The following is a 22,540-nucleotide window of genomic DNA, read 5'->3' on the forward strand; positions in this document are numbered from 1 at the left end:
CTGTTCACCCGACTCTGGGGAAGTAGATAAATGGCTTTATTGCCAAAACCTCGAACTATTCCTTTAATATGGAGCTACTTTTTTGTATAGAAAATTCTTAGGCAGGTCTCTTAGTGTTCGTTTTCGGGATGAAAAAGCAGTTTCAGTGTCAATTTAAACAACCAAAACCAGATAGAAAGCATGCAGAAAAGAAATGTAACTATACATATTTTCTAATAACACCATATTTGAGAACTAACAATCAAATAAAAGTTAGACAGTCTGGGAGCAGCTTACTAAATTAGTTTTGTTATAATGTTTGACCAGAGGAACATAGCATTAGCTATGGCAAAATGCATAGAATTGCAGGAATTAAAACTGTAAAATTGTCTCTCAGCTCCATGCCAAACTGTGTAGAATGGCAGAAATTTGCTTAAAATCTGCAAAATGTTTTCTCCACCAACAAAAAATACCTTTACCTTTCTAACTAATAGCAAAGAAGAGGTGAAGTGAGAAGGTTTATTTCGCCACAAATCTGCCCACAAGCAGATAATAAATTATTAAGCAAGTGAGGGAGTTTTTAATGGCGGGGCAATGAGTGTCGAAATTAGTTAAGATAAAAATGAATTGCTATTTTGATATGTGAGGTTTATTTGATCTAATATAAGTTTTGTAATGCTTAGGTTGTTACGAGCGTACAGATATAAGTGTGATGCACGTGACATCCCGCCAACTTTGAGAAAAAAACACTTTATTGGAGTTGTCCCTGTTGAAATTCGAGTCGGTCTATGCATATTCATATTCTCTAAATATTTTCTAATCAAGGATATTATTTCTGATCTGACAGGTTTTTGCAACCTATAGGCTAATGGGTGTATATCCAGCTAGTTCAGATCCTGTCTGACTGTTTGCTCTGAATGCAGACAGAGGTCACACACCCACACACACACAGTGTTTTTGCAACAAAAATCTTTATTCTCATCTACTATGCTACACATTGTTTTACTATTTGGCATGCATAGAATCACACAAGTAAGACACGTGCAAAGTCACAATTAAGACTGCCTAAGGGAGACTCGCACAAAAAAACACACAAGCACTCATACATAAACACTCTCATCAGTACATAAATACACACTGATCTCTCACACGCGCACACACACACACACACACGCTCGCACAAACATACACAGACACACACATTCTCACACAGGTTTCAGTGTTATGTTGATCACCACAATAATATACTGTGTGTATGTTTGTTTGTGGTGCACATTGTTTATTTGCATGGGAAGTGACAGTGTGTCTGGTTAAATCATAAGTGGAGCATGCATTCTTAGTATTCATGCAAAACAATGTGAAAAACAGTGTATTGGCTTGGCCAGAAGAAGACCAATTAATTATGATTGCTACCGCATTCCCCAGAGTATTCGGTTCTCATGAAACGGATCTTCCATTTATCAAAGCAGGAACCCATCTGTTCAAAACTCGTATAATGTAACTCGATATGTGTTGATAATGATAAAATCTAAAAAAGTGCATCCGTGGTAATACATGGCATGTAATTCAAGATAGAGCCAGCATATGCCATGGGTTTGACACTAACTGTACAGTAGCTTAAGACATATGGAATCTTACAGTAAAGGATAATTGAGGTGCAAAAACACACAAGAACGCACATACAAACAATACATATTTTGAGAGTTGGTACACTGATATAATAATATTGCCATTAAAAAGTTGATCTTAGGAGTCCAAAGCCCCAGAAGGGAATATGCTGCTTTAGAATAGTTATAGGAGACGTTGGCAGAAGAAAGAAAGTGCTAAAAATGTAAATGTGTCTCCTTTACTTTGCTACAGCATTAACCAACCATGGCAATGAGTGTAAGTAGCTCAAACATCACATTGCTCTTTAGACCCTGTAAACACCTAGATATGTTTTCTCTAATATCTGAAATGTACAATGTAAAACTGTGGGAGGCTGGCTGTTGTTCTGTTTTGCTCTTAGAGACAGCAGTAACAGCATCATCATGATCACTGATGTTGTTCCTTCAGCTTCTGTGCATGTCTTCAAATGTGGCAGTAGCAGAGCGGGGTTGATATGTCGTTTTCTCCTTCTGTAGTTCAGAAGTCTGAGGTAAGAGGTCTGTCGGTAAGGGCTCTGCCATCTCTGCCTCTCCTTCACTTCTTCTTCTCCTTCTCTTCCTCTCTTACCAGGAAAGGTATCATGACCTAAACTCAGCGAGACATCATGCGCACAAACTCTGAGGGAGATTCGTAAAAGAGAGAGATTAATAAAACCGAGAGACAATAATACAACAACAGAGAAAGAGTGAACACGATTCACATAAAGTGTAGGGCCTGATCCCCAACTGGCGAATTTGGCCCACGGGTGATTTTATTTGCCCCCCCCCCCCCCCATAAAAGACTGTAAAACACCAGCAGATCAGCTCCAAGAGATTTTAAGTTTGGAAATCTGTTCCAAAATATTCCCAGGCATAATAGAGAGACACTGTATATGTGATCGTAAACAAATGTAAGCAATTTTTGAAATGATCATGTTTTAGTCAAATGTTATATATGTTTGCGCTTCTTGCGGTCAATTTGCAGTCTACAAATGATTTGTAATTATGTTCCGGCCCCCAGACCATCCACTCAAGACAAATCGTCCAGCGGCTGAATCTAGTTGATGATCCCTGCCCTAACGTGTAGGGAATGCATGGTACTGAAGGTCACAGTGCTTTTAAGAACTGTATGTGCTGCTATCAGCCAATAAAAATAAATACATTTTCATAGCAACGATTCTATTTCTAAATGAGCACTGTGGATTATAAATATGAATGTATTTAGAGCGTAAGACGTGTGGGCGAATCTAACGTTTGGAGAAAGCAGAGCGTACGGATGACTCTAGTAAGAATACCAGCACATTGCTATTTTTGTCCCACTGGCGGTATGCTTCCCTTGTTCTCTTGGTAATCTGTGAGGTGACATAATCCTTTGGTGTGGAGATAATCTGACAGACAGCCTGACTCCCTTCATCCTCCCACCTCACTCTTAGCATGATGCTAGAGTATCAGCCTGCCTCAAACTGTATCTGTGGGGATTGGCACTGAGAGAGTGTGTATATGCATGTGCTTGGGTATGTGTGTGTGTGACGGGATTATTGTGACGGGATTATTGGCATAGCCACAGAAGGGTGCTGCAGCACCCCCTGAAAAATCAGAATAAAAAATATATATATATTAGCGGCCCGATATATCCGTCTGCAACACCAGCGCTGGCAAAAGGATTTGTTTGATGTATTTCCTACCATTCCCTTTTTTCCATTCTAGCCATTACAATGAGCCTGTCCTCCTATAGCTCCTCCAACAGCCTCCTCTGGACTGTATATATGAATTGACAAAGCCATCAATCATGTGACACCATTCATTCCTATGTGAACACTCAATAGCGCATTGAAGCCAAATGAAGGTTTAGATGGCATATCATGAAGACATAACATGTGCAGTTTGAGCAACTCCAGGAAGTGACGTTGCAGGCTAGCTCAGTGCTGCCCCATCTCATTGGTTAACTCAAATTGAAGGCTGACCGGGTACTGCAGGCTGCCATTAGCAACTAAATTATCCTTCTGTGTGCGATTTGAAAATAATTTGTTCAAGGACCTACATCTGGTGTATTAGAAGCAATTACTGGTATCATGATTGTCTTCGATTTTTTTGTTTGTTATTTACACAAAGTTTGACCATGAAGATTGCCATTTTTCCATATACTACAGTATAGTGGGGCATTCTGTTTTCTGCTAACTGCAATACCGCAGTGGGCGTTGAACTTCTATGGCTTCAATGAGAGGGGGCTGTCGTTCTCCCCTGATATGAACAGTGGACCATGACAGGGATTTGTCAAGCGCTGCAATATCATACAATGAAATAATAATGAACATACAGTGATTTCGGAAAGTATTCAGACCCCTCCACATTTTGTTACATTACAGCCTTGTTCCAAAATTGATTAAATTACATTTTTCCTCATCAATCTACACATAATACCGCATAATGACAATGCAAAAAATAGATTTTTAGAAATGCTTTCAAATGTATAAAAAAAATAAAAACATAAATACCTTATTTGCTAAATTATTCAGACCCTTTGCTATGAAACTTGAAATAGAACTCAGCTGCATACTGTTTCCATTGATCATCCTTGAGATGTTTCTACAACTTGATTGGAGTCCGCCTGTGGTAAATTCAATTGATTGGACATGATTTGGAAAGGCACACACCTGTCTATATAAGGTCCCACAGTTGACAGTGCATGTCAGAGAAAAAAGAGCAAAAACTAAGCCATGCGGTCGAAGGAATTGTCTGTAGAGCTCCGAGACAGGATTGTGTCGAAGCACAGATCTGGGGAAGGGTACCAAAACATTGAAGGTCCCCAAGAACACACTCCATCATTCTTAAATGGAAGAAGTTTGGAACCACCAAGACTCTTCCTAGAGCTGGCCACCCGGCCAAATTGAGCAATCTGGGGAGAAGGGTCTTGGTTAGGGAGGTGACCAAGAACCCGATGGTCACTCTGACAGAGGTCCAGAGTTCCTCTGTGGAGATGGGATAACCTTTCAGAAGGACAACCATCTCTACAGCACTCCGCCAATCAGGCTTTTATGGTAGAGTGGCCAGACGGAAGCCACTCCTCAGTAAAAGGAACATGACAGCCCGCTTGGAGTTTGCCAAAAGGTACCGAATGACTCTCAGACCATGAGAAACAAGATTATCTGGTCTGATGAAACCAAGATTGAACTCTTTGGCCTGAATGCCAAGCATCACGTCTGGAGGAAACCTGGCACCATCCCTACGCTGAAGCCTGGTGGTGGCAGCCTCATGCTGTGGTGATATTATTCAGCGGCAGGGACTGTAAGACTAGACAGGATCGAGGGAAAGATGAACGGAGCAAATTACAGAGAGATCCTTGAGGAAAACCTGCTCCAGAGCGCTCAGGACCTCAGACTGGTGTGAAGGTTCACCTTCCAACAGGACAACGACACGAAGCACACAGCCAAGACAATGCAGGAGTGGCTTCAAGACAAGTCTCTGAAAGTCCTTGAGTGGCCCAGTCAGAGCCCAGACTTGAACCCGATTGAACATCTCTGGAGACCTGAAAATAGCTGTGCAATGACGCTCCCCATCTAACCTGACAGAGCTTTGTATTTTTTATAAATTAGCAAAAATTTCCAAAAACCTGTTTTTGCTTTGTCATTATGGGGTATTGTGTGTAGATTGATGAGGGCGAAAAAACGATTTAATCCATTTTAGAATAAGGCTGTAACGTAACAAATATTTGGAAAAAGTCAAGGGGTCTGAATACTTTCCGAATGCACTGTAATACCTGTCAAATAACATCCTACAAAGAGGTGTCTTAGAACCTACTGAGATACTGTAGCTCACCTTCAAAGTCTACATGGCCGTCTCCATTCAGGTCAATGTCCCGTAGGATGTCCTCTAGGTCTCTATGACCAACCTAGTAGAACAGGGAAAGAACCGAGAAAAAGCACTACTCAAATGTAGGCTACAGTGAGACATGATCAGACAGATGCGTGGACGGGTTGAGTGAAAGATAGAAAAACTCAAACAGAAGGACCACTTTTCTTACCTGTTGACCTAAAAGTTTCTTCATTGCTTCTCTGAGTTCCGATGTGCTGATCTGGCCATCACCATTTGTGTCAAACTGAGAGAGAAGGAGAGAATAGAATAATGAATAATGAACTAGTTAATCATGCAGTATTGTATTCTGCTCTTTCCCCAATACCGTCGTCTTTCCTATATTACTAATGAGTTCCCCATACACATGAATGCTTCTCCTCACTTAATGAAATTTATTTTAGCTTAAATCTTTCTAGCTTTCTTTCATCCCCTTCGGATTTTGTTCTTTCTTTCTCTATTATCTCATTTATATGTAAAAAAAAGAAGTTCTCCTCACTATTTTTCCATTCCATACCACTCCTCTCTCTCTCAATCTCTTCTCCTCACCTCTTTGAAAGCATCCCTTAGCTCCTTGACCCCGATCATATCTGCTGTTTCAGCCAGAAGTTTGGGCCCCATCAACTCCACAAAGTCCTCAAAGTCCACATGTCCTCCCACTGTGTGATGAAGAATAAACGTAGGTTGAAGGATGTCAGATGTAAATTCACAAAACATGTCGCAAGAATACATCTACAGGGACATTTGTACAATGACAGAAATACGCAGCCTTGAAAGAGGGGAGAGAGAGAAAAGACTGGCAAAATTTAAGCTACTGTCGTGTCTACATCATATTCAGTCATCAATTTTCTCCAAGCCCAGATAGTATTTATAGAAGCGAATGTTATGTTCTTTTCGGGGTTAATTGTTAAAGGGATCTACATCAGAGGTATTGGACCTTGAATGTTCAGAGCCTCTGTGTGTAATGGTGTGTGCAAGTGTCTTTTAGTGTGTGTTAGTGGAAGGGGACGGGGGACGGGGGTTCATAGAGCATGAATTAGAGATAGAGAGAAAGAAGGAAGAAAGGACATAATATGAGAGTGTAACAAAAGAAAAAAGGATAGAGGAAAATGCAAGAGCATAGAAAAAAGGAACGCAGGACCTCCCATAATGCTCCCGTTTATAGACACACATACCGTACGTACGGTTACTCACAGTTCATGTTGATCTGCTGACTCAGTTCTATCAGCTCCATCTCAGTAGGCATGTAGCCCATGGTTCTCATGCAGTTGCCTAGGTCTTTACAGCCAATGAAGCCATCTTTGTCTTTGTCAAACTCTTTAAAAGCCTCGCGCAACTCTGAGAGAGGAAAGCATAGTGTGAAAGATCAATTGTGCTTTTTAATCACATTATAAAAAACATCAGTTGGCTTATTATTTTAACTACTACAATGAGTGTGGTGTTATAATAAACATAAGAGGGAGAGTGAGAGGTAAGCTTGAAACAGTCCGCAGGCTGAAAATATTCCAAAGGCACTCAACACGAGAATGAGATTTTACCAAAGTCAGGCAGATCCTTTGTTTGTATGGATCTAAACCAGTGAGGACTGCTCAATGACTGTATATATATGAATGTACAAAGCCATTGATCACGTGACACCATTCATTCCTATGTGAAGACTCAATAGCGCATTGAAGCCAACTGGAGTCAGTTAAGATGGCGTCTCATGGAGACACAACATGAGCAGTTTGAGCTACTCAAGGAAGTGACGTTGCAGGTTAGCTCAGTGCTGCCCCGTCTCATTGAGCAACGCAGTTGAAGGCCGACTGGGTTACTGCAGGCTGCCATTAGCCACTAAAATATCCTTATCACTTCTGTGTGCAATTTATAAATAATTGGTTCAAGGACCTACATCTGGTGTATGACACGAAGCTTGGCCATTTTTCCATTCACTATAATGAGGGATCTAACCTTGCCTGCAGTACCGTAGTCAGCCTTGGACTTCGGTGGCTTCAATGAGAGGGGGCAGTTGTTCTCCCCTGGGAATGCTACAGTCCAATACACAATCTGAAAGCTCATTGTAATTCATACTGTTTGCTCCTGTATAATGAAACTTACCATCCATCTCCTCCGGCCTCAGCTCTCTATCCTGTAAAGAATCACAAGTCAGGGTTAGGATCCATCAAGTGGCATTCTACAAGTGATGTCTCAGGAAATTACAAAACTCTTGTGTGAGATATCATCAACTTAACAATCGTAATACATCTTAGAGTACTTTTGTTACATGTGCAATCACAGTTTTTTTGTGTGTTAAATCATGTAATGATGAACCCAAATGCAACTTAGTTTAGAACATTTGTTTGATGCTTGAGTAGCCTATCTACTTAGCTGAGAGGTGCATGCCAACTTTGAGGGTTGGTGGTGAGTCCTGGGGGAACATAGGGTGAAGGAGTTCCATTTGTTCTCTCTTAAGTTTAACATCTAGCCTTTGAATTAGCTCGACCCCACCCCTGCATCCCCTAATAGCATCACAGAACAGAACACATCATCATGACAGGCTATGAACGGTGCCAGTCTACCAAGGAGAGGTCAGTGCACATCTTCACTTAATGACAATGCCTTGCTACTGAGTCTACTGATCACAGTGAGACTGAGACAGATGAAGACAGATGACCCTGTTGCTGCTCCACAGACTTTAGTAATCAGTCTAACATTCCGTCAAGGTAATACAACATGGAACACAACCACTTACATTCTATCAGAGTGGCACAAATGGCAGTGAGTGCTAACACTCACACACAGTCGCACGCGCTCATTTTCACACCAACTGACAAGCATTCTATATGTAGGTTACTGCAGATATTTTGAGTCCATTACCTTCTTCTTTGAGTCCATAAGGAGTGTATTGGTCAACGTGGGTGAAAAAGAAGCAGACAAAGACAAAATGTCTGTATGATTGGGTGTAAGTTTGTATGAAAATGTTTGTTTTCTTACGTGTAGCTAGAAACTGTAAATGTGTCTCTGCATGCATTATGGGCATGTGTCTGTTTGTGTCTGGACTTACGTACAGCCTGCCGGCTCTCAGCGAAGCCCTTGCGTAGAAAGATGCAGGCAGGCCCCAGTATGTTGTGCATGTTGCCTCCGTTCTGAGCCATAGCCACTAGTGGCTCAAGATAGGCCCCCCCAGTCCCCTCCTCACAGGACTGCACTGCTCTGTAGTTCTTCTTCTGGTCCTGGGGTCACAGATATCCAGGGTGTGGGGCCAGGAGATAGAGGCGCAGGGGCAGAGACAGGTATACAGACTGTGACTCAGCTTGTGGATTGACAACATGGAGTCAGTCAACAACAAGGGGCTAGCTGGTATGAGGGTGGGTGGACGGAAGTGGAGGTGGTGGTGGAGAGGCTGAGAACATGTCTGTTAGTCCCTGTGAGTGAGGTCAGAGGTCAGGATAGTAATGGGGCTAGTTAAGGTGTCAGTCATGTGGAAGGAACACAGTCAGCGATTGGGTTCAGTGAACAGGGCAATTAATGCCACCCATCCCAAAGATGTCTCCGTACAGCTGAGGACACTGATTTGACTCAGCACACTGCTAGGGTTAGATAATCAAAGGGACACAACAGCTAACTAAGGCAATCAGCACAATCCAAGAGTGGGCACGCAGGAAGACCCAAACAAATATCTGCAAACCATTCTGCTTTTGACATATGCACAGTGTAATAGTGGCACAATGATCCCTGTGTAAGGTACCCAGACAATGATCACACTCATTATTGGTTAAAAATGTAAGGTTCTCAATCCATCATTTTGTCTAAATACCATTTAAATACAGGGTTTTATTCACGACAAGAAAGCCACACACATATAAAAGAGACGGATGGCTTCGTGCTCATTCCAATTAACCATTGTCCCAATGATGGAAAGAAGGAAATCCTTCCAGCCATTACATTACAATGACTCATTTGTCTGTGGACCCGGGGTCAGTGACAGACCACACAACGCACAGACCTAATTACAGACAGAGCAGGTTAATTAAATAGGAAGGGAACATCGGCCACCATAAGAAATCTTTAAAAGTAAAAAAAATAAGGGCCAACCTTTCTGCAGTGTAATGACAGACAAAGAGAAAAGTGACATCAGTGGACAGAGAGGAGCTGTGGTAAGAGACTAGAATGCTGACTGGCTTATGACAGAAAGTGTCACTATACATGGAACACTGAGCAGTCAACTTAAAGTGGAACTGACAACATTGTTGGCAGAATAGATGGATGCAGTTTAATGTATGATTCATATAATTCACCAATACATTTCTTGGTAGTCTGAACAATATTGCTATCAGGTTGGTACATTGTTTGCTGCCTCCATTCGGGATGCACTGTTTCAGTTTCAATGTCTCAATAATTTGGTAAAAACGAACAAATGTAACAAAGGCTGGGAATGTCATTTGGTTAGCTAGCAAGAATTTGAACAACTGTTATCCAGTTAGCATATCTCTTGCATTTGCAAATTCCCTCTGGCTAGCTACTCCAATTTCAGAGCACTCTCATCTGAGTGCCAGAGCCCAGAATAACTGATGAATTTACATACGCGCAACACCTATTGAATATGATCGGTGTCAGTAAACGTAGGCAAAAAAAGTAATAGTAAACGCTATAGATAACATGTAAACAGCCTAACCAACTCTGCTAGGGTGAGAAAAATGGTCAGTGTGAGGTGTTCTCTCATTTGTGTCTGTAAGTAGCTAGCTAGCAAGCTAACCATCTTTAGCCAGTAAGCTTGGGTGCTTGGTTGGGACAAGCATGTATTGGCAGAAAAGCTGCAGAAGACTACAATTCCCCATCGTTTATCAGTGCAATTTTGAAGGCCAACTAGCTGAAAAGTTTGATAGGGTTTATAAAATGTTCCTTCGTTAGATTTTATCTCGTCTTGCTCTGGCTAGCATTAGTTGTTCATCTTGTTGATGTGCATAACTGAGGGAGAGATAGCCTACCTTTTCATGTTGTTTGATCAAAAGAACTGTAAAGTTCCCAAATGTAAGACGACTCCCGTGGTATTTAGATATTTGCAGAAATCCATTCAGGTGTATTTTGTGGCATTTGGCGATTGTGTTCTACAGGTCTAAAGTCTTGCTGTTGCAACTTCCTGTAAACACACTGTCCAGTTCAAAGTGAATGATGGCAGGCCTGTGTGACAAATGGCTTATTTGCCTACAGTAGCCCGGTCCTGGACAAGACAGAAGTTTTTATTCTATTTTATTTACTGCACTGTCTATTAATTGTCCAAACTTACGTCTGCTTCCCCACTCTATATTGCTATAGAATTTTCACAAACGCTGTATTTTATGTCATTCCCAAACATTCTAAGAATTTATGAAAATGTGAAAATGGCCATATCTAAGTGGTCGCCTGTCAGATAATGTAAAAAAAATAATAAAGTGTCATATTCTTACTGGGGGTTTATATGAACAGATTTTAATAAGATTTAATGTTGCTAAAATGCTGTCAGTTGATCTTTGAGGACAAATGTGAAAAGAGAGAGTGTGCAAAGCTGTCATCAAGGCAACGGGTGGCTACTTTCAATTATCTAAAATCTAAAATATATTTTCATGTGTTAAACAATTTTTGGGTTACTACATGATTCCATATGTGTTATTTCATAGTTTTGATGTCTTGACAATTATTTTACAATGTATAAAATAGTACAAATAAAGTAAAACCCTTGAATGAGTAGGTGTGTCCAAACTTTTGACTGGTACTGTATCTCTATATGACATGCCTCTAATGTGAACCGATTCAGGAAACGAGGCGTATGAATTTGTTCTTAACTGACTTGCCTAGTTAAAAATTAGTTCAATGAAGGCTTTAATCTATTTGAGCTGGTCAGTCTGTGTTGGTAATCCTTTTGAACGCAGCTTTTTTTATTTAAATGTAGCTGCATAAGTGTTGTTCTTCACTTTCTGGAGGATCGAGTTTTGAAATAGAGTATGATAGCTAAAGAGATGGGAAAACACCTGTTTCCAGATTACGTCTTCAAACTAAGGACATTTGTGGTATGGATCGGTGACAGGGAGACGCGTCCATCATGCATGATGACGTATACGGGTAAAATAGTCTAGCTAGCTACATTTTCAGATATTACACTTTTCTAATTTTGACAGAAAGTGGTTTCATTTCAAGCTAAAGTGTACTGTTAGCTAGTGTTAGCTGCCTGGCTCCCTAGCTAACGTTTGGTGGCTGGCTCATAAGCTAACGTGATCTTACATGTTGTTTACCTAGCTAGGTTCCTTGTTTACCTAGGTAGCTAGCTACATGTCTTAAGATAAAGTGTACAACACCCATTGACTATGGCCAGTGTCAGTAAACGTCTGCAAAAAAACAATGAAATTGTTGTAAGCAGAGCTGGTTAGGCTATTTTCATGTCATCCAGAAGGAAAACACATCAGCCAGAGCATCAAGCACGCGCTCTGAATGCAACGAGATGGGTGGGGCTAAAGCTTAAGAGGGTGTGAACAATGCTAAATGGGTGTAGACAAAGAAGAGCTCTCTCACTGAAACACTAAAATGTCATTTTCTCAAAAGTGAGTTTACAAGTTTATCAACTTTCAAAGCAGAATTATTTTCCCATTGTTCCTCAAATGCAGTGTATGATATACCATTTTGTAGCTCTGAGTCTCTACTTTTATCCAACGTAAAAAACAGAAATTCTAATTTTGCTTCATAAGACCAAATCCAGGTGGTGAGTCACCTATCTCCTTCCATTGTTTGTTTTCCCCCAAAATTACCTTTCTCTTCAGCTAGAGAGCTCTTTATGGGAGAATCCTAATTGCATACTCCTCGCATCCTCTCACCTCGTCTCCTTCTCAAAACCCATTGGAAGAGAAAGTAAGAGGGGAGAAACCTCTGGCTTTCTCATCCAATGGGTTTTGAGAATGAGGCGAGGAGGGAGGACACGAGGAGTATGCATTTGAGATTCTCCCCATCTATCCCTGCCCACTTTCCAGACCCCCCCACACACACACACACACACACACACACACACACACACACACACACACACACACACTGCATTTGCCCTCCACCTCCAATGTACATGACCTTCACACTCCATCTGTTAGTGGCATTTCCAGCGCCAGCTCCTGCCCTGCTACAGTGCAGTGCACCACATCAGCAGGTGATGCACGAAGCAGTGCTGAATATCTGAAGGTCCAGTGTGTCACTACTAATGTGGAGACATATGTTTAAAAAAATTGATTACATTGAAATGACAGCTAAAACAATATTCTAATGTGAGAAGCAGTCAAGCAGTAACTTCCCTAGCTACCAGATGGCGTCAACAGTTGCTTGTCATATTGTACTGTACACGCTCAAGGATGTACAGCTGCTGAAGGGGATGAATCTCACTGATGTGTGGTGAAGCAATGCTCCCACTGAACATGAAATCCTGTCTTTACTGTGCAGTTACTAGATAGCTAAAGAGCTATGGCTGTCATTGTTGATCCTTCTGTTAAATCACTGAATTATTGTTGTACATGGACTAATCATATACTACTGGCAGATCATGTAAAAATCCCTTCACGATAAGTCCAATATATCCATTCTATAGTCCATTTATTGTACAATGAACATCAACTGGTTGGAATCAACCTGCGTAGTGCGAACACAAGGCGTCTGTTAAGATCAGACTAAAATCCATCATGCTCCTGCAGGCAGGGTTCAAGACTATAGCGCCACCTGTTGGTTTGTCTGCGCCACTTAATCCCCTCTGAAGAGGTGAAGTGGTGATGCTTTGACTCGTGTGGTTGATCATGACAGGAGCCTGCTCATTGACACCACTCATCCCAGCTAGCGGGTTCAAGAACAACACAAGACACTGTCTACTACACTAAGGACTCCCACACAGTCACTCCAGCACAACTGTTATATTTACATCTATGACAAATAAATATGTAAAAACAGTCACAATATAGTCCTAATGCGTGGTAGAGTTCATATAGTCCATGTACAACTATACTATCGTCGTCCTGTCCACAAAATATTTCAAGCTTCACAGTCAGTATTCTACACTGGTCAGCTGACTATTTTAGTCCCTGAAGTTCAGTGGGGTGGATGAGACAATAGCATGAGACAGTAGGTTGTCCTGTCTCCTCTAATATTCACAACTAGTCTGTAACAGCGAGAGCACAGCTCCTCAGACCAGAAGACTGACAGAGATGCCCCACAGTCAATACAAAAAAGATCCATGTCCAGTGTGGTCCAATAGCCTCCAGTCAAGTTAAGGACAGATAGTGAGACAGACATGCACCACAGACAGTCAGGGGTTCAGGTGGTCCACAGCCAGAACACAGTACACAAAACCTTACCTTCTTGGAGAAGTGAGATTTGACTGAGTTCCCCATGGTAAAGTCCCTCTCGATGTGTGTTGTGTCTCTAACCGTGTCTGTGTTAGTATGTCTGTGTGGTGTGTGTGCATGTGTATGCGTATGTGTTTGCATGTGCATGTGTTTCTATGCATGCATGGGATAAAGAGAAAGGGGGTTCAGTGGGTCACAAACTAAGACAAAAGGGAATTTAGGGGGAGAGGGAGACACACAGAGAGAAAGAAAGAGCGGGAGAGTGAGGTTGCACAAGATCCACAGAAGACCTAGAGGGAAGGACACTGGGAGTCACGGTGAGAGAGGGAAGAGGGGAGGGAAACTGAAATGGAGGAAAGCAAAGAAATACAACAAAGAATGAAAGATCAGAGAGACAAAGACATGAGAGGGAGAGGAGGCAGGCATGCGTGTCTTAGCAAGATGCAAGCGCTCAAAGTAGAAAATGCAAGATTGCTTATTCATTAGCTCACCATCCTCTCTCTCCCTTAGCCTCTCTCTCTCTTTTTCTCCCTCCCTCTCTCGTCTCTCTCCCTCACTCTGTTCCACAGTTTCAAACCATCTCTGCAAAGAGAGAGAGTGACAAAGAAGCTTGTTCGGACAAGCATATTACCTTCCCCCGAGCAAGATACTGGAGACACTAATCCAAACACACACACGCGCATACACTCGATTAAACACACTCACAGATGTGGAGCTAAAAATATAACACACCCTCTCTCTCTCTTCCCCCTCTCTTTTTCCCTCCCTCTTTCCCCTATTTCCCCTCTCCCCCTCTCTCTACCCCCTCTCTCTCCCTCCTCTCTCTCCCCTTCTCTCTCCCCTCCTCTCTCTCCCCCCTTCTCTTTCCCCCCTCTCTCCCCTCCTCTCTCTCCCCCTCTCTCTTCCCTCCTCTCTCTCCCCTTCTCTCTTCCCTCCTCTCTCTTCCCTCTTCTCTCTCCCGCTTTCTCTTACACACGTATGCACACACACAGAAGAGTACGTTCCTCACAAAGTAATTTTAAGCTAGAAGGGACAGTATTGAGATCAAAGCTCTACAAAATACACAAGAATTGAACATAAAAGGCATGTGGATGATGGACCACACACACACACACACGCATGCATACATGTACAACACACACCACAAATCACTGCACACTTGTTATATATCTACGGGGCTCTGAGCGTTTAGGCAATAAGCACCACATGTATGCTGATAGCAATCTCTGCAATCACCTGCAGTGGCTGCCACTGGTCAATCGTTTCCCATAGTTACACACCAAGGTCCTTTCTCTCGTCTATCATCTACCTCTTTTATTCATTTATTCTCTGTCTGCCTCTCTGTTCTACTCCTGATGATTCATCCAGCCTCTCACCGGAGGCTCATTGTGAACATCAGAACACATCAGAACACATCAGAAATCAGACACAGGAACCGTTGGCTCTCATAATGTCAGCCCAGTGTGTGCACAGACACAACACACACACACACACACACACACACACACACACACACACACACACACACACACACACACACACACACACACACACACACACACAAACCTGTTTATGTGCCGATTCACATAAACAATAATGCTCACTGTGTTCACCTCCTGATATACACTCATCCATACAACATCCCTCTATATGTTCCTTTCATAACAAGGCACAGTCAGCACACAAAGGAAAGCATGCATTAGTATTTCCATACACACATTCACACACATGCAGACACATACCGTTTGCCACGGGAGAGACATGCCACTAATTCTAAGAGGAAATGTGATGTTAATAATTGCTTTTGCAGTTTAATGAAGATTTGAGGTCAAAGATAATCCCATTTGATCCAGTGCCATCTAGTGAGCTAAATGAGTTGGGAGAGGAGACTGGACTGGTAGGGCTGGTAGCATCATCTCTCATGATTCTGCCATGGCATGTCTTTTTTCTCATTCCATGTATGTACTATACTACAGTACTGTATGTGAGTGTGGGTTCACTCTGTAACCTCCATATGATGATGAATATATCTGTCTTACAGTCCATTTTTAGTTCCTCATCCAATTGCCTATAATTATTACCGTATTATAATGCTACCTTAATATTCACATCAATATTCACAATTCAGATACAGATGTTCTTCTGAGATATTACATTAATAATGTACTTTATACCTTATATTTTAGTTTCATCTGGGGTAGATATTGAAGAATGGATAACCTGTATGTCTGGCTCCTTATGGAGAAGAGCAGAGCCTGAGAAACAAGTTGATTTGGGATGATGACCTTACAGCATCTGTATGTGAAAATCACCCGAGGAGGATTCAGTCAGTGACCTGTAAACAGCCCAAGTAGGGAGAGACTATGTTAACCATTATGGTGACGACATACCATATCAACCCCTGAGTTGAAATAACAGCCTTTTTAATTAAAGTCTGAGGTTAAATAGGTTGTTTTTATGGCAATGAAAGTATAATCTTTCATTTGAAACTAATTCATTCCATGCTAGGAATAGTTAAGTGAGAAGCTCATGAAAATATTTTGCCTTTTTTTAAAGGAGAATGGATGAGGAGTAGTTTGCTGTCAACATTTCAAATAGCATAGCACATAGTATCATAATACAACCTTAGCTAAAATTACTATTCTCTTCCTCTGCCTCTTGTCTCTGTGTCCCCTTTCACTCTCTCTCCTTTCCCTGTCTCCCAATCTCCCTGTCTCACTGTTTCCCTCTCTCCCTGATTTCCTCTTCCAGTGGCTACGGAGAGCCTCGGGTTCTCATGAATATTCATCATTATCACTCACACACATAAACACACACTTGCACGCACATGAGCACAGACACACACGTCTTTACACAGTCTCTTGAATTTCACGGTCTAATCCTTCACATTTCAATGGGGATTTAACTGAATAGTGAAAATGTCTACCTCCTTCACAACGATCCATTAATGAACTCTATAAATACCCATCTGTGGCTATAAATAGTCTTTGGGCTATAAACATATTGAAGACAGAAATTACAGTTGATACGACAATACTTATACATATCTCATGGCAGCCTTTCCACACCTCCTTTTCCCTTCCCTTTACCACCCAGTCCTTTCATTTTTCACTCTCTTTCCCATCATCCATGCTCTCTTTCTTTCCTGTCATCCATGCTCTCTCTCTCCATTTTCTCTGCCCCCTCTTTCCTCTTTCCCTTTCAGACCTCATCAAGGTCAGTATGACCTGGCAGGAGAGAGGGAGGGAGAGATGGTGAGGAAGACAGGGAATGATGGAGCGAGGGTCAGAGAACTAATAAAAAAGGGAAAGGAATGAGACTGACAAAGGAGAGAGGGACACACAGAGAGAGAGAGAGAGAGAGAGAGATGACATTTGAAATGTCTCTATTCCTTTAGAACTTTGGGAGTGTAATGTGTACTGTTCTTTTTTTGAGAGAGAGAGAGAGAGAGAGAGTGTGGGGGGGGGGGTCCATAGAGTGAAAGATAGGCTTGTGTGTGGCTGCTCGGACATGGAAACCCATTTCATGAAGCTCCCGACGAACAGTTCTTGTGCTGGACGTTGCTTCCAACGGATGTGACTAAAATAGCCGAATCCACTAATTTGAACGGGTGTCCACATACTTTTGTATATATAGTGGACATGTCTGTCATTGAAGAACCCTATGCCATGATTAGATAGTGTGAGTTTTTTACCAACATTTCTCTTTTATATCATTTTACATTGAATAAGCTGTGTGTTTTAGGGTTTCTAGTTATAGTTTAATACAAATGCTTGACACACATTGAATCGTACAAACAGACACACACTCTCTGACTTACAGTACATATTGTGAGCAGCCACCATCATCTGGTGGTGTCATCGCAGAGGTGATTAGGCATTGGTGAAAAACAATCATCCATTTACTTCTCTGCCCAGACTTCCAAAGAATGTTTTTCTTTCTTCAGAAGTGGTAGCTTAAGGTAAAAAAAAGTAAGGGTCGCAACTTTGGTTTTCGAAATGAGGGGGGACATAATATATATGTGTATATTTTTTAAACACTCCAAACAGCCTACCCGACCGCTCAGAGAAGTCTACATGGTCCTAAAGCACACCGTTGCCTTGTTTCGTATCACATTCCAATGATACAACTGGGGGGGACAAAAATGCAATTTCAGAATGTGGAGGGGACATGTCCCCCCTGTCCCCAGTGAAAGTTACGTCCCTGAATAAAGTACTCAATACAACAGTGAAAGCTGTGAATAGACTGCTGTAACCTGTATTGGTCTATAAATGGAAAGAGTTGGAAATTGTAGCCTACATACAATAATTCAAGTATGACTACATTGACAATGCGCAGTCTGCTATGTATGACACAGATTAATAGAAAATATGAAAGCAGTTATGTTTGTGATAATTATGATCCCTGTGAATTGAGTGTATGACCCACTGGACACAGACGTCAATTCAATGTCTATTCCACGTTGGTTCATTGAAATGACGTAGAAACAACGTTGATTCAACCAGTGTGTGCCCAGTGGGGAGTGTAATGATGAGTATGGAGAGTATAGTGTAATGATGTGTTAGTGTTGTTTTATTTATATCTATGCATGAATTCATACGTCTAGACAGGGATGTTGTATTTATATCAAGATTTTCCTTTATTGATAGGAATCATTAATCATTAAACACTCATTATTTTCATGTCCAATTCTCACAATGCCCTCTCATCCCTTTACTCAAAACGCACCCCTCCTCATCCCTTTACTCATAATGCTCACCTCATCCCTTTACTCATAATGCCCACCTCATCCCTTTACTCATAATGCCCACCAACTATTCCCTTTCCTCATAATGCCCCCTCATCACTTTCTTCATAACACCCCCCTCTTTATTCCTTTCCTCATAATGCCCCCTCCTCATCACTTTCTTCATAATGCCCCCTGCTCATTCCTTTCCTCATAATGCCGCCCTCATTCCTTTCCTCATAACACCCCCCTCCTCATCCCTTTACTCATAATGCCCCCTCCTCATCCCTTTACTCATAATGCTCACCTCATCCCTTTACTCATAATGCCCACCTCATCCCTTTACTCATAATGCCCACCAACTATTCCCTTTCCTCATAATGCCCCCTCCTCATCACTTTCTTCATAAAGCCCCCTCCTCATTCCTTTCCTCATAATGCGCCCTCCTCATCACTTTCTTCATAATGCCCCCTCATTCCTTTCCTCATAATGCCCCCCTCCTCATCCCTTTACTCATAACACCCCCCTCCTCATCCCTTTACTCATAATGCCCCCTCCTCATCCCTTTACTCATAATGCCCTCTCCTCATCCATTTACTTTTTTTAATTTTTAATTTTATTTAACTGTTATTTAACTAGGCAAGTCAGTTAAGAACAAATTGTTGTATATATTTCAATTTTATTCTCAATCTCTTTTCTATTTTAAATCAATTATACCTTCCGGTAACCTGCCTCACCCAATGTGATATGGAACTGCTATTTTTGTTGTTGTTGACCTTATAGCTAGAACCACCTAGCCATCAGAAGCTAACCAGCTAATTAGCTACAAGCTATTTAGTCATTGTTAACCACTGCTAGCGGCCTTTACCTTCTGCACAGATACCAGCCCTTTTTTAGCCTGGATAATACTTGCCAGCCTACCAGTATCGGACTGTTTCTCCACTACAACGTCGGATTCTTGCCGTAAACCCTGGACCATTACTGCTGATCTTACATTTACATTTTAGTCATTTAGCAGACGCTCTTATCCAGAGCGACTTACAGTAGTGAATACATACATTTCATTTCATTTCATGCATTTTTTTGTACTGGCCCCCCGTGGGAATCAAACCTACAACCCTGGCGTTGCACACACCATGCTGGCGTTGCAAACACCAAGCTCTACCAACTGAGCCACAGGGAAGATCTTCACAGCTAGCTAGCTGCCACCGAGTGACCCAGTACCGAAACTAGCCCTGAGCCAGGCCAGGCCCACCTCCCGGCCGACTCAGTTGTTGGCTTGGATCCTTTGTCGACACGGCGCCCCGCCGCACCACCACGACTGGTCTGCTGACGAATACTCCATCCGCTGTACCTTCAACCGGCCTCTGTCGGACGTTGGAACAGACTCTTCTACTAGCCCCGGCCTGCTAACTTTAAACGCTGTGTCGCCCATATGCTAGCATAGTAGCGACTTCTCCGCGGCTTCCCTATTCCATCTATTGCTGTCCCCTGGACCCTATGATCACTTGGCTACATAGCTGATGCCTGCTGGACTGTCCATTAATCACGGTACTCCATTCTGTTTATTTTTGTTTATCTGTCGGCCCCAGCCGCGAACTCAGGCCCTGTGTGTAGTTAACCGACCCTCTCTGCCCATTCATTGCCATTTTACCTGTTGTTGTTGTCTTGGCTGATTAGCTGTTGTTGTCTTACCTGTTGTTGTCTTAGCTAGCTCTCCCAATCAACACCTGTGATTGCTTCATGCCTCGCTTTATGTCTCTCTCAAATGTCAATATGCCTTATATACTGTTGTTTAGGTTAGTTATCATTGTTTTAGTTTACAATGGAGCCCCTAGTTCCACTCATCATACCTCTGATACCTCCTTTGTCCCACCTCCCACACATGCGGTGACATCACCCATTATAACCAGCATGTCCAGAGATGCAACCTCTCTTATCATCACTCAGTGCCTGGGCTTACCTCCGCTGTACCCGCACCCCACCATACCCCTGTCTGCACATTATGCCCTGAATCTATTCTACCACGCCCAGAAATCTGCTCCTTTTATTCTTTGTCCCCAACGCTCTAGACGACCAGTTTTGATAGCCTATAGCCGTACCCTTATCCTACTCCTCCTCTGTTCCTCGGGTGATGTGGAGGTAAACCCAGGCCCTGCGTGTCCCCAGGCACCCTCATTTGTTGACTGCTGTGATCGAAAAAGCCTTGGTTTCATGCATGTTAACATCAGAAGCCTCCTCCCTAAGTTTATTTTACTCACTGCTTTAGCACACTCCGCCAACCCTGATGTCCTTGCCGTGTCTGAATCCTGGCTTAGGAAGGCCACCAAAAATTCAGAGATTTCCATACCCAATGTCAACATTTTCCGTCAAGATAGAACTGCCAAAGGGGGGGAGTTAGCCTGCAAAGTTCTGTCATACTTTCCAGGTCTATGCCCAAACAGTTCGAACTTCTAATTGAATGGTTAGTGAGGGAGGCCCTGCTCTCTCGCTTCCCCAGTTGTTTAGTTAATTTTCATTCCAATCTCCTTTGCATTAGCGTAGCCTCTCCTGTAGCCTGTCAACTATGTGTCTGTCTATCCCTGTTCTCTCCTCTCTGCACAGGCCACACAAACGCTTCACACCGCGTGGCCGCTGCCACTCTAACGTGGTGGTCCCAGCGTGCACGACCCACGTGGAGTTCCAGGTCTCCGGCAGCCTCTGGAACTGCCGGTCTGCGGCCAACAAGGCAGAGTTCATCTCAGCCTATGCTACCCTCCAGTCCCTCGACTTCTTGGCGCTGACGGAAACATGGATTACCACAGAAAACACTGCTACTCCTACTGCTCTCTCCTCGTCTGACCACGTGTTCTCGCATACCCCGAGAGCATCTGGTCAGCGGGGTGGTGGCACTGGAATCCTCATCTCTCCCAAGTGGACATTCTCTCTTTCTCCCCTGACCCATCTGTCTATCTCCTCCTTTGAATTCCATGCTGTCACAGTCACTAGCCCATTCAAGCTTAACTTCCTTATCATTTATCTTCCTCCAGGTTCCCTTGGAGAGTTCATCAATGAGCTTGACGCCTTGATAAGTTCCTTTCCTGAGGATGGCTCACCCCTCACAGTTCTGGGTGACTTTAACCTCCCTACGTCTAGCTTTGACTCATTTCTCTCTGTATCCTTCTTTCCACTCCTCTCCTCTTTTGACCTCACCCTCTCACCGTCCCCCCCTACTCACAAGGCAGGCAATACACTTGACCTCATTTTTACTAGATGCTGTTCTTCTACTAATCTCATTGCAACTCCCCTCCAAGTCTCCGACCACTTCCTTGTATCCTTTTCCCTCTCGCTCTCCTCCAACACTACTCACTCTGCCCCTACTCAGATGGTATTGCGCCGTCGCAACCTTTGCTCTCTCTCTCCTGCTACTCTCTCCTCTTCCATCCTATCATCTCTTCCCTCTGCTCAACCTTTCTCCAACCAATCTCCTGATTCTGCTTCCTCAACCCTCCTCTCCTCCCTTTCTGCATCCTTTGACTCTCTATGTCCCCTATCCTCCCGGCTGGCTCGGTCCTCCCCTCCTGCTCCGTGGCTTGACGACTCATTGCGAGCTCACAGAACAGGGCTCCAGGCAGCCGAGCGGAAATGGAGGAACACTAGCCTCCCTGCGGACCTAGCATCTTTTCACTTCCTCCTCGCTACATATTCTTCCTCTGTTTCTGCTGCTAAAGCCACTTTCTACCACTCTAAATTCCAAGCATCTGCCTCTAACCCTAGGAAGCTCTTTGCCACCTTCTCCTCCCTCCTGAATCCTCCCCCCCCACCCACTCTCTGCGGATGACTTCGTCAACCATTTTGAAATGAAGGTTGACGACATCCGATCCTCGTTTGTTAAGTCAAACGACACCGCTGGTCCTGCTCACATTGCCCTACCCTATGCTTTGACCTCTTTCTCCCCTCTCTCTCCAGATGAAATCTTGCGACTTGTGACGGCCGGCCGCCCAACAACCTGCCCGCTTGACCCTATCCCCTCCTCTCTTCTCCAGACCATTTCC

General features: G+C 43.0%; 1 protein-coding gene across 3 annotated transcripts in view; it reads right to left on the reverse strand.

The window, feature by feature from the left end:
• Positions 1-933: 933 nt before the first annotated feature.
• The window catches only part of LOC106568232 (calcium-binding protein 1), a 34,344-nt gene continuing 12,737 nt past the window's right edge, over positions 934-22,540 (reverse strand). Inside the window, exons 1-9 of one of the 3 annotated variants that reach the window (XM_014138392.2) lie at positions 13,790-14,474; positions 8,501-8,665; positions 8,310-8,315; positions 7,551-7,581; positions 6,648-6,791; positions 6,003-6,112; positions 5,626-5,700; positions 5,421-5,493; positions 934-2,243 (exon numbers count right to left, since the gene is read on the reverse strand). In XM_014138392.2, coding sequence (XP_013993867.1) covers positions 2,218-2,243; positions 5,421-5,493; positions 5,626-5,700; positions 6,003-6,112; positions 6,648-6,791; positions 7,551-7,581; positions 8,310-8,315; positions 8,501-8,665; positions 13,790-13,927 — 768 coding nt within the window. In that variant the 5' untranslated portion in view covers positions 13,928-14,474 and the 3' untranslated portion in view covers positions 934-2,217. Of the gene's footprint in view, positions 2,244-5,420; positions 5,494-5,625; positions 5,701-6,002; positions 6,113-6,647; positions 6,792-7,550; positions 7,582-8,309; positions 8,316-8,500; positions 8,666-13,789; positions 14,475-22,540 lie in introns of those variants that run through there. The other 2 variants (XM_014138389.2, XM_014138391.2) reach the window with 2 other exon arrangements.

Source organism: Salmo salar, chromosome ssa13 (assembly GCF_905237065.1).
Source record: "Salmo salar chromosome ssa13, Ssal_v3.1, whole genome shotgun sequence".
NCBI lineage: Eukaryota > Metazoa > Chordata > Actinopteri > Salmoniformes > Salmonidae > Salmo > Salmo salar.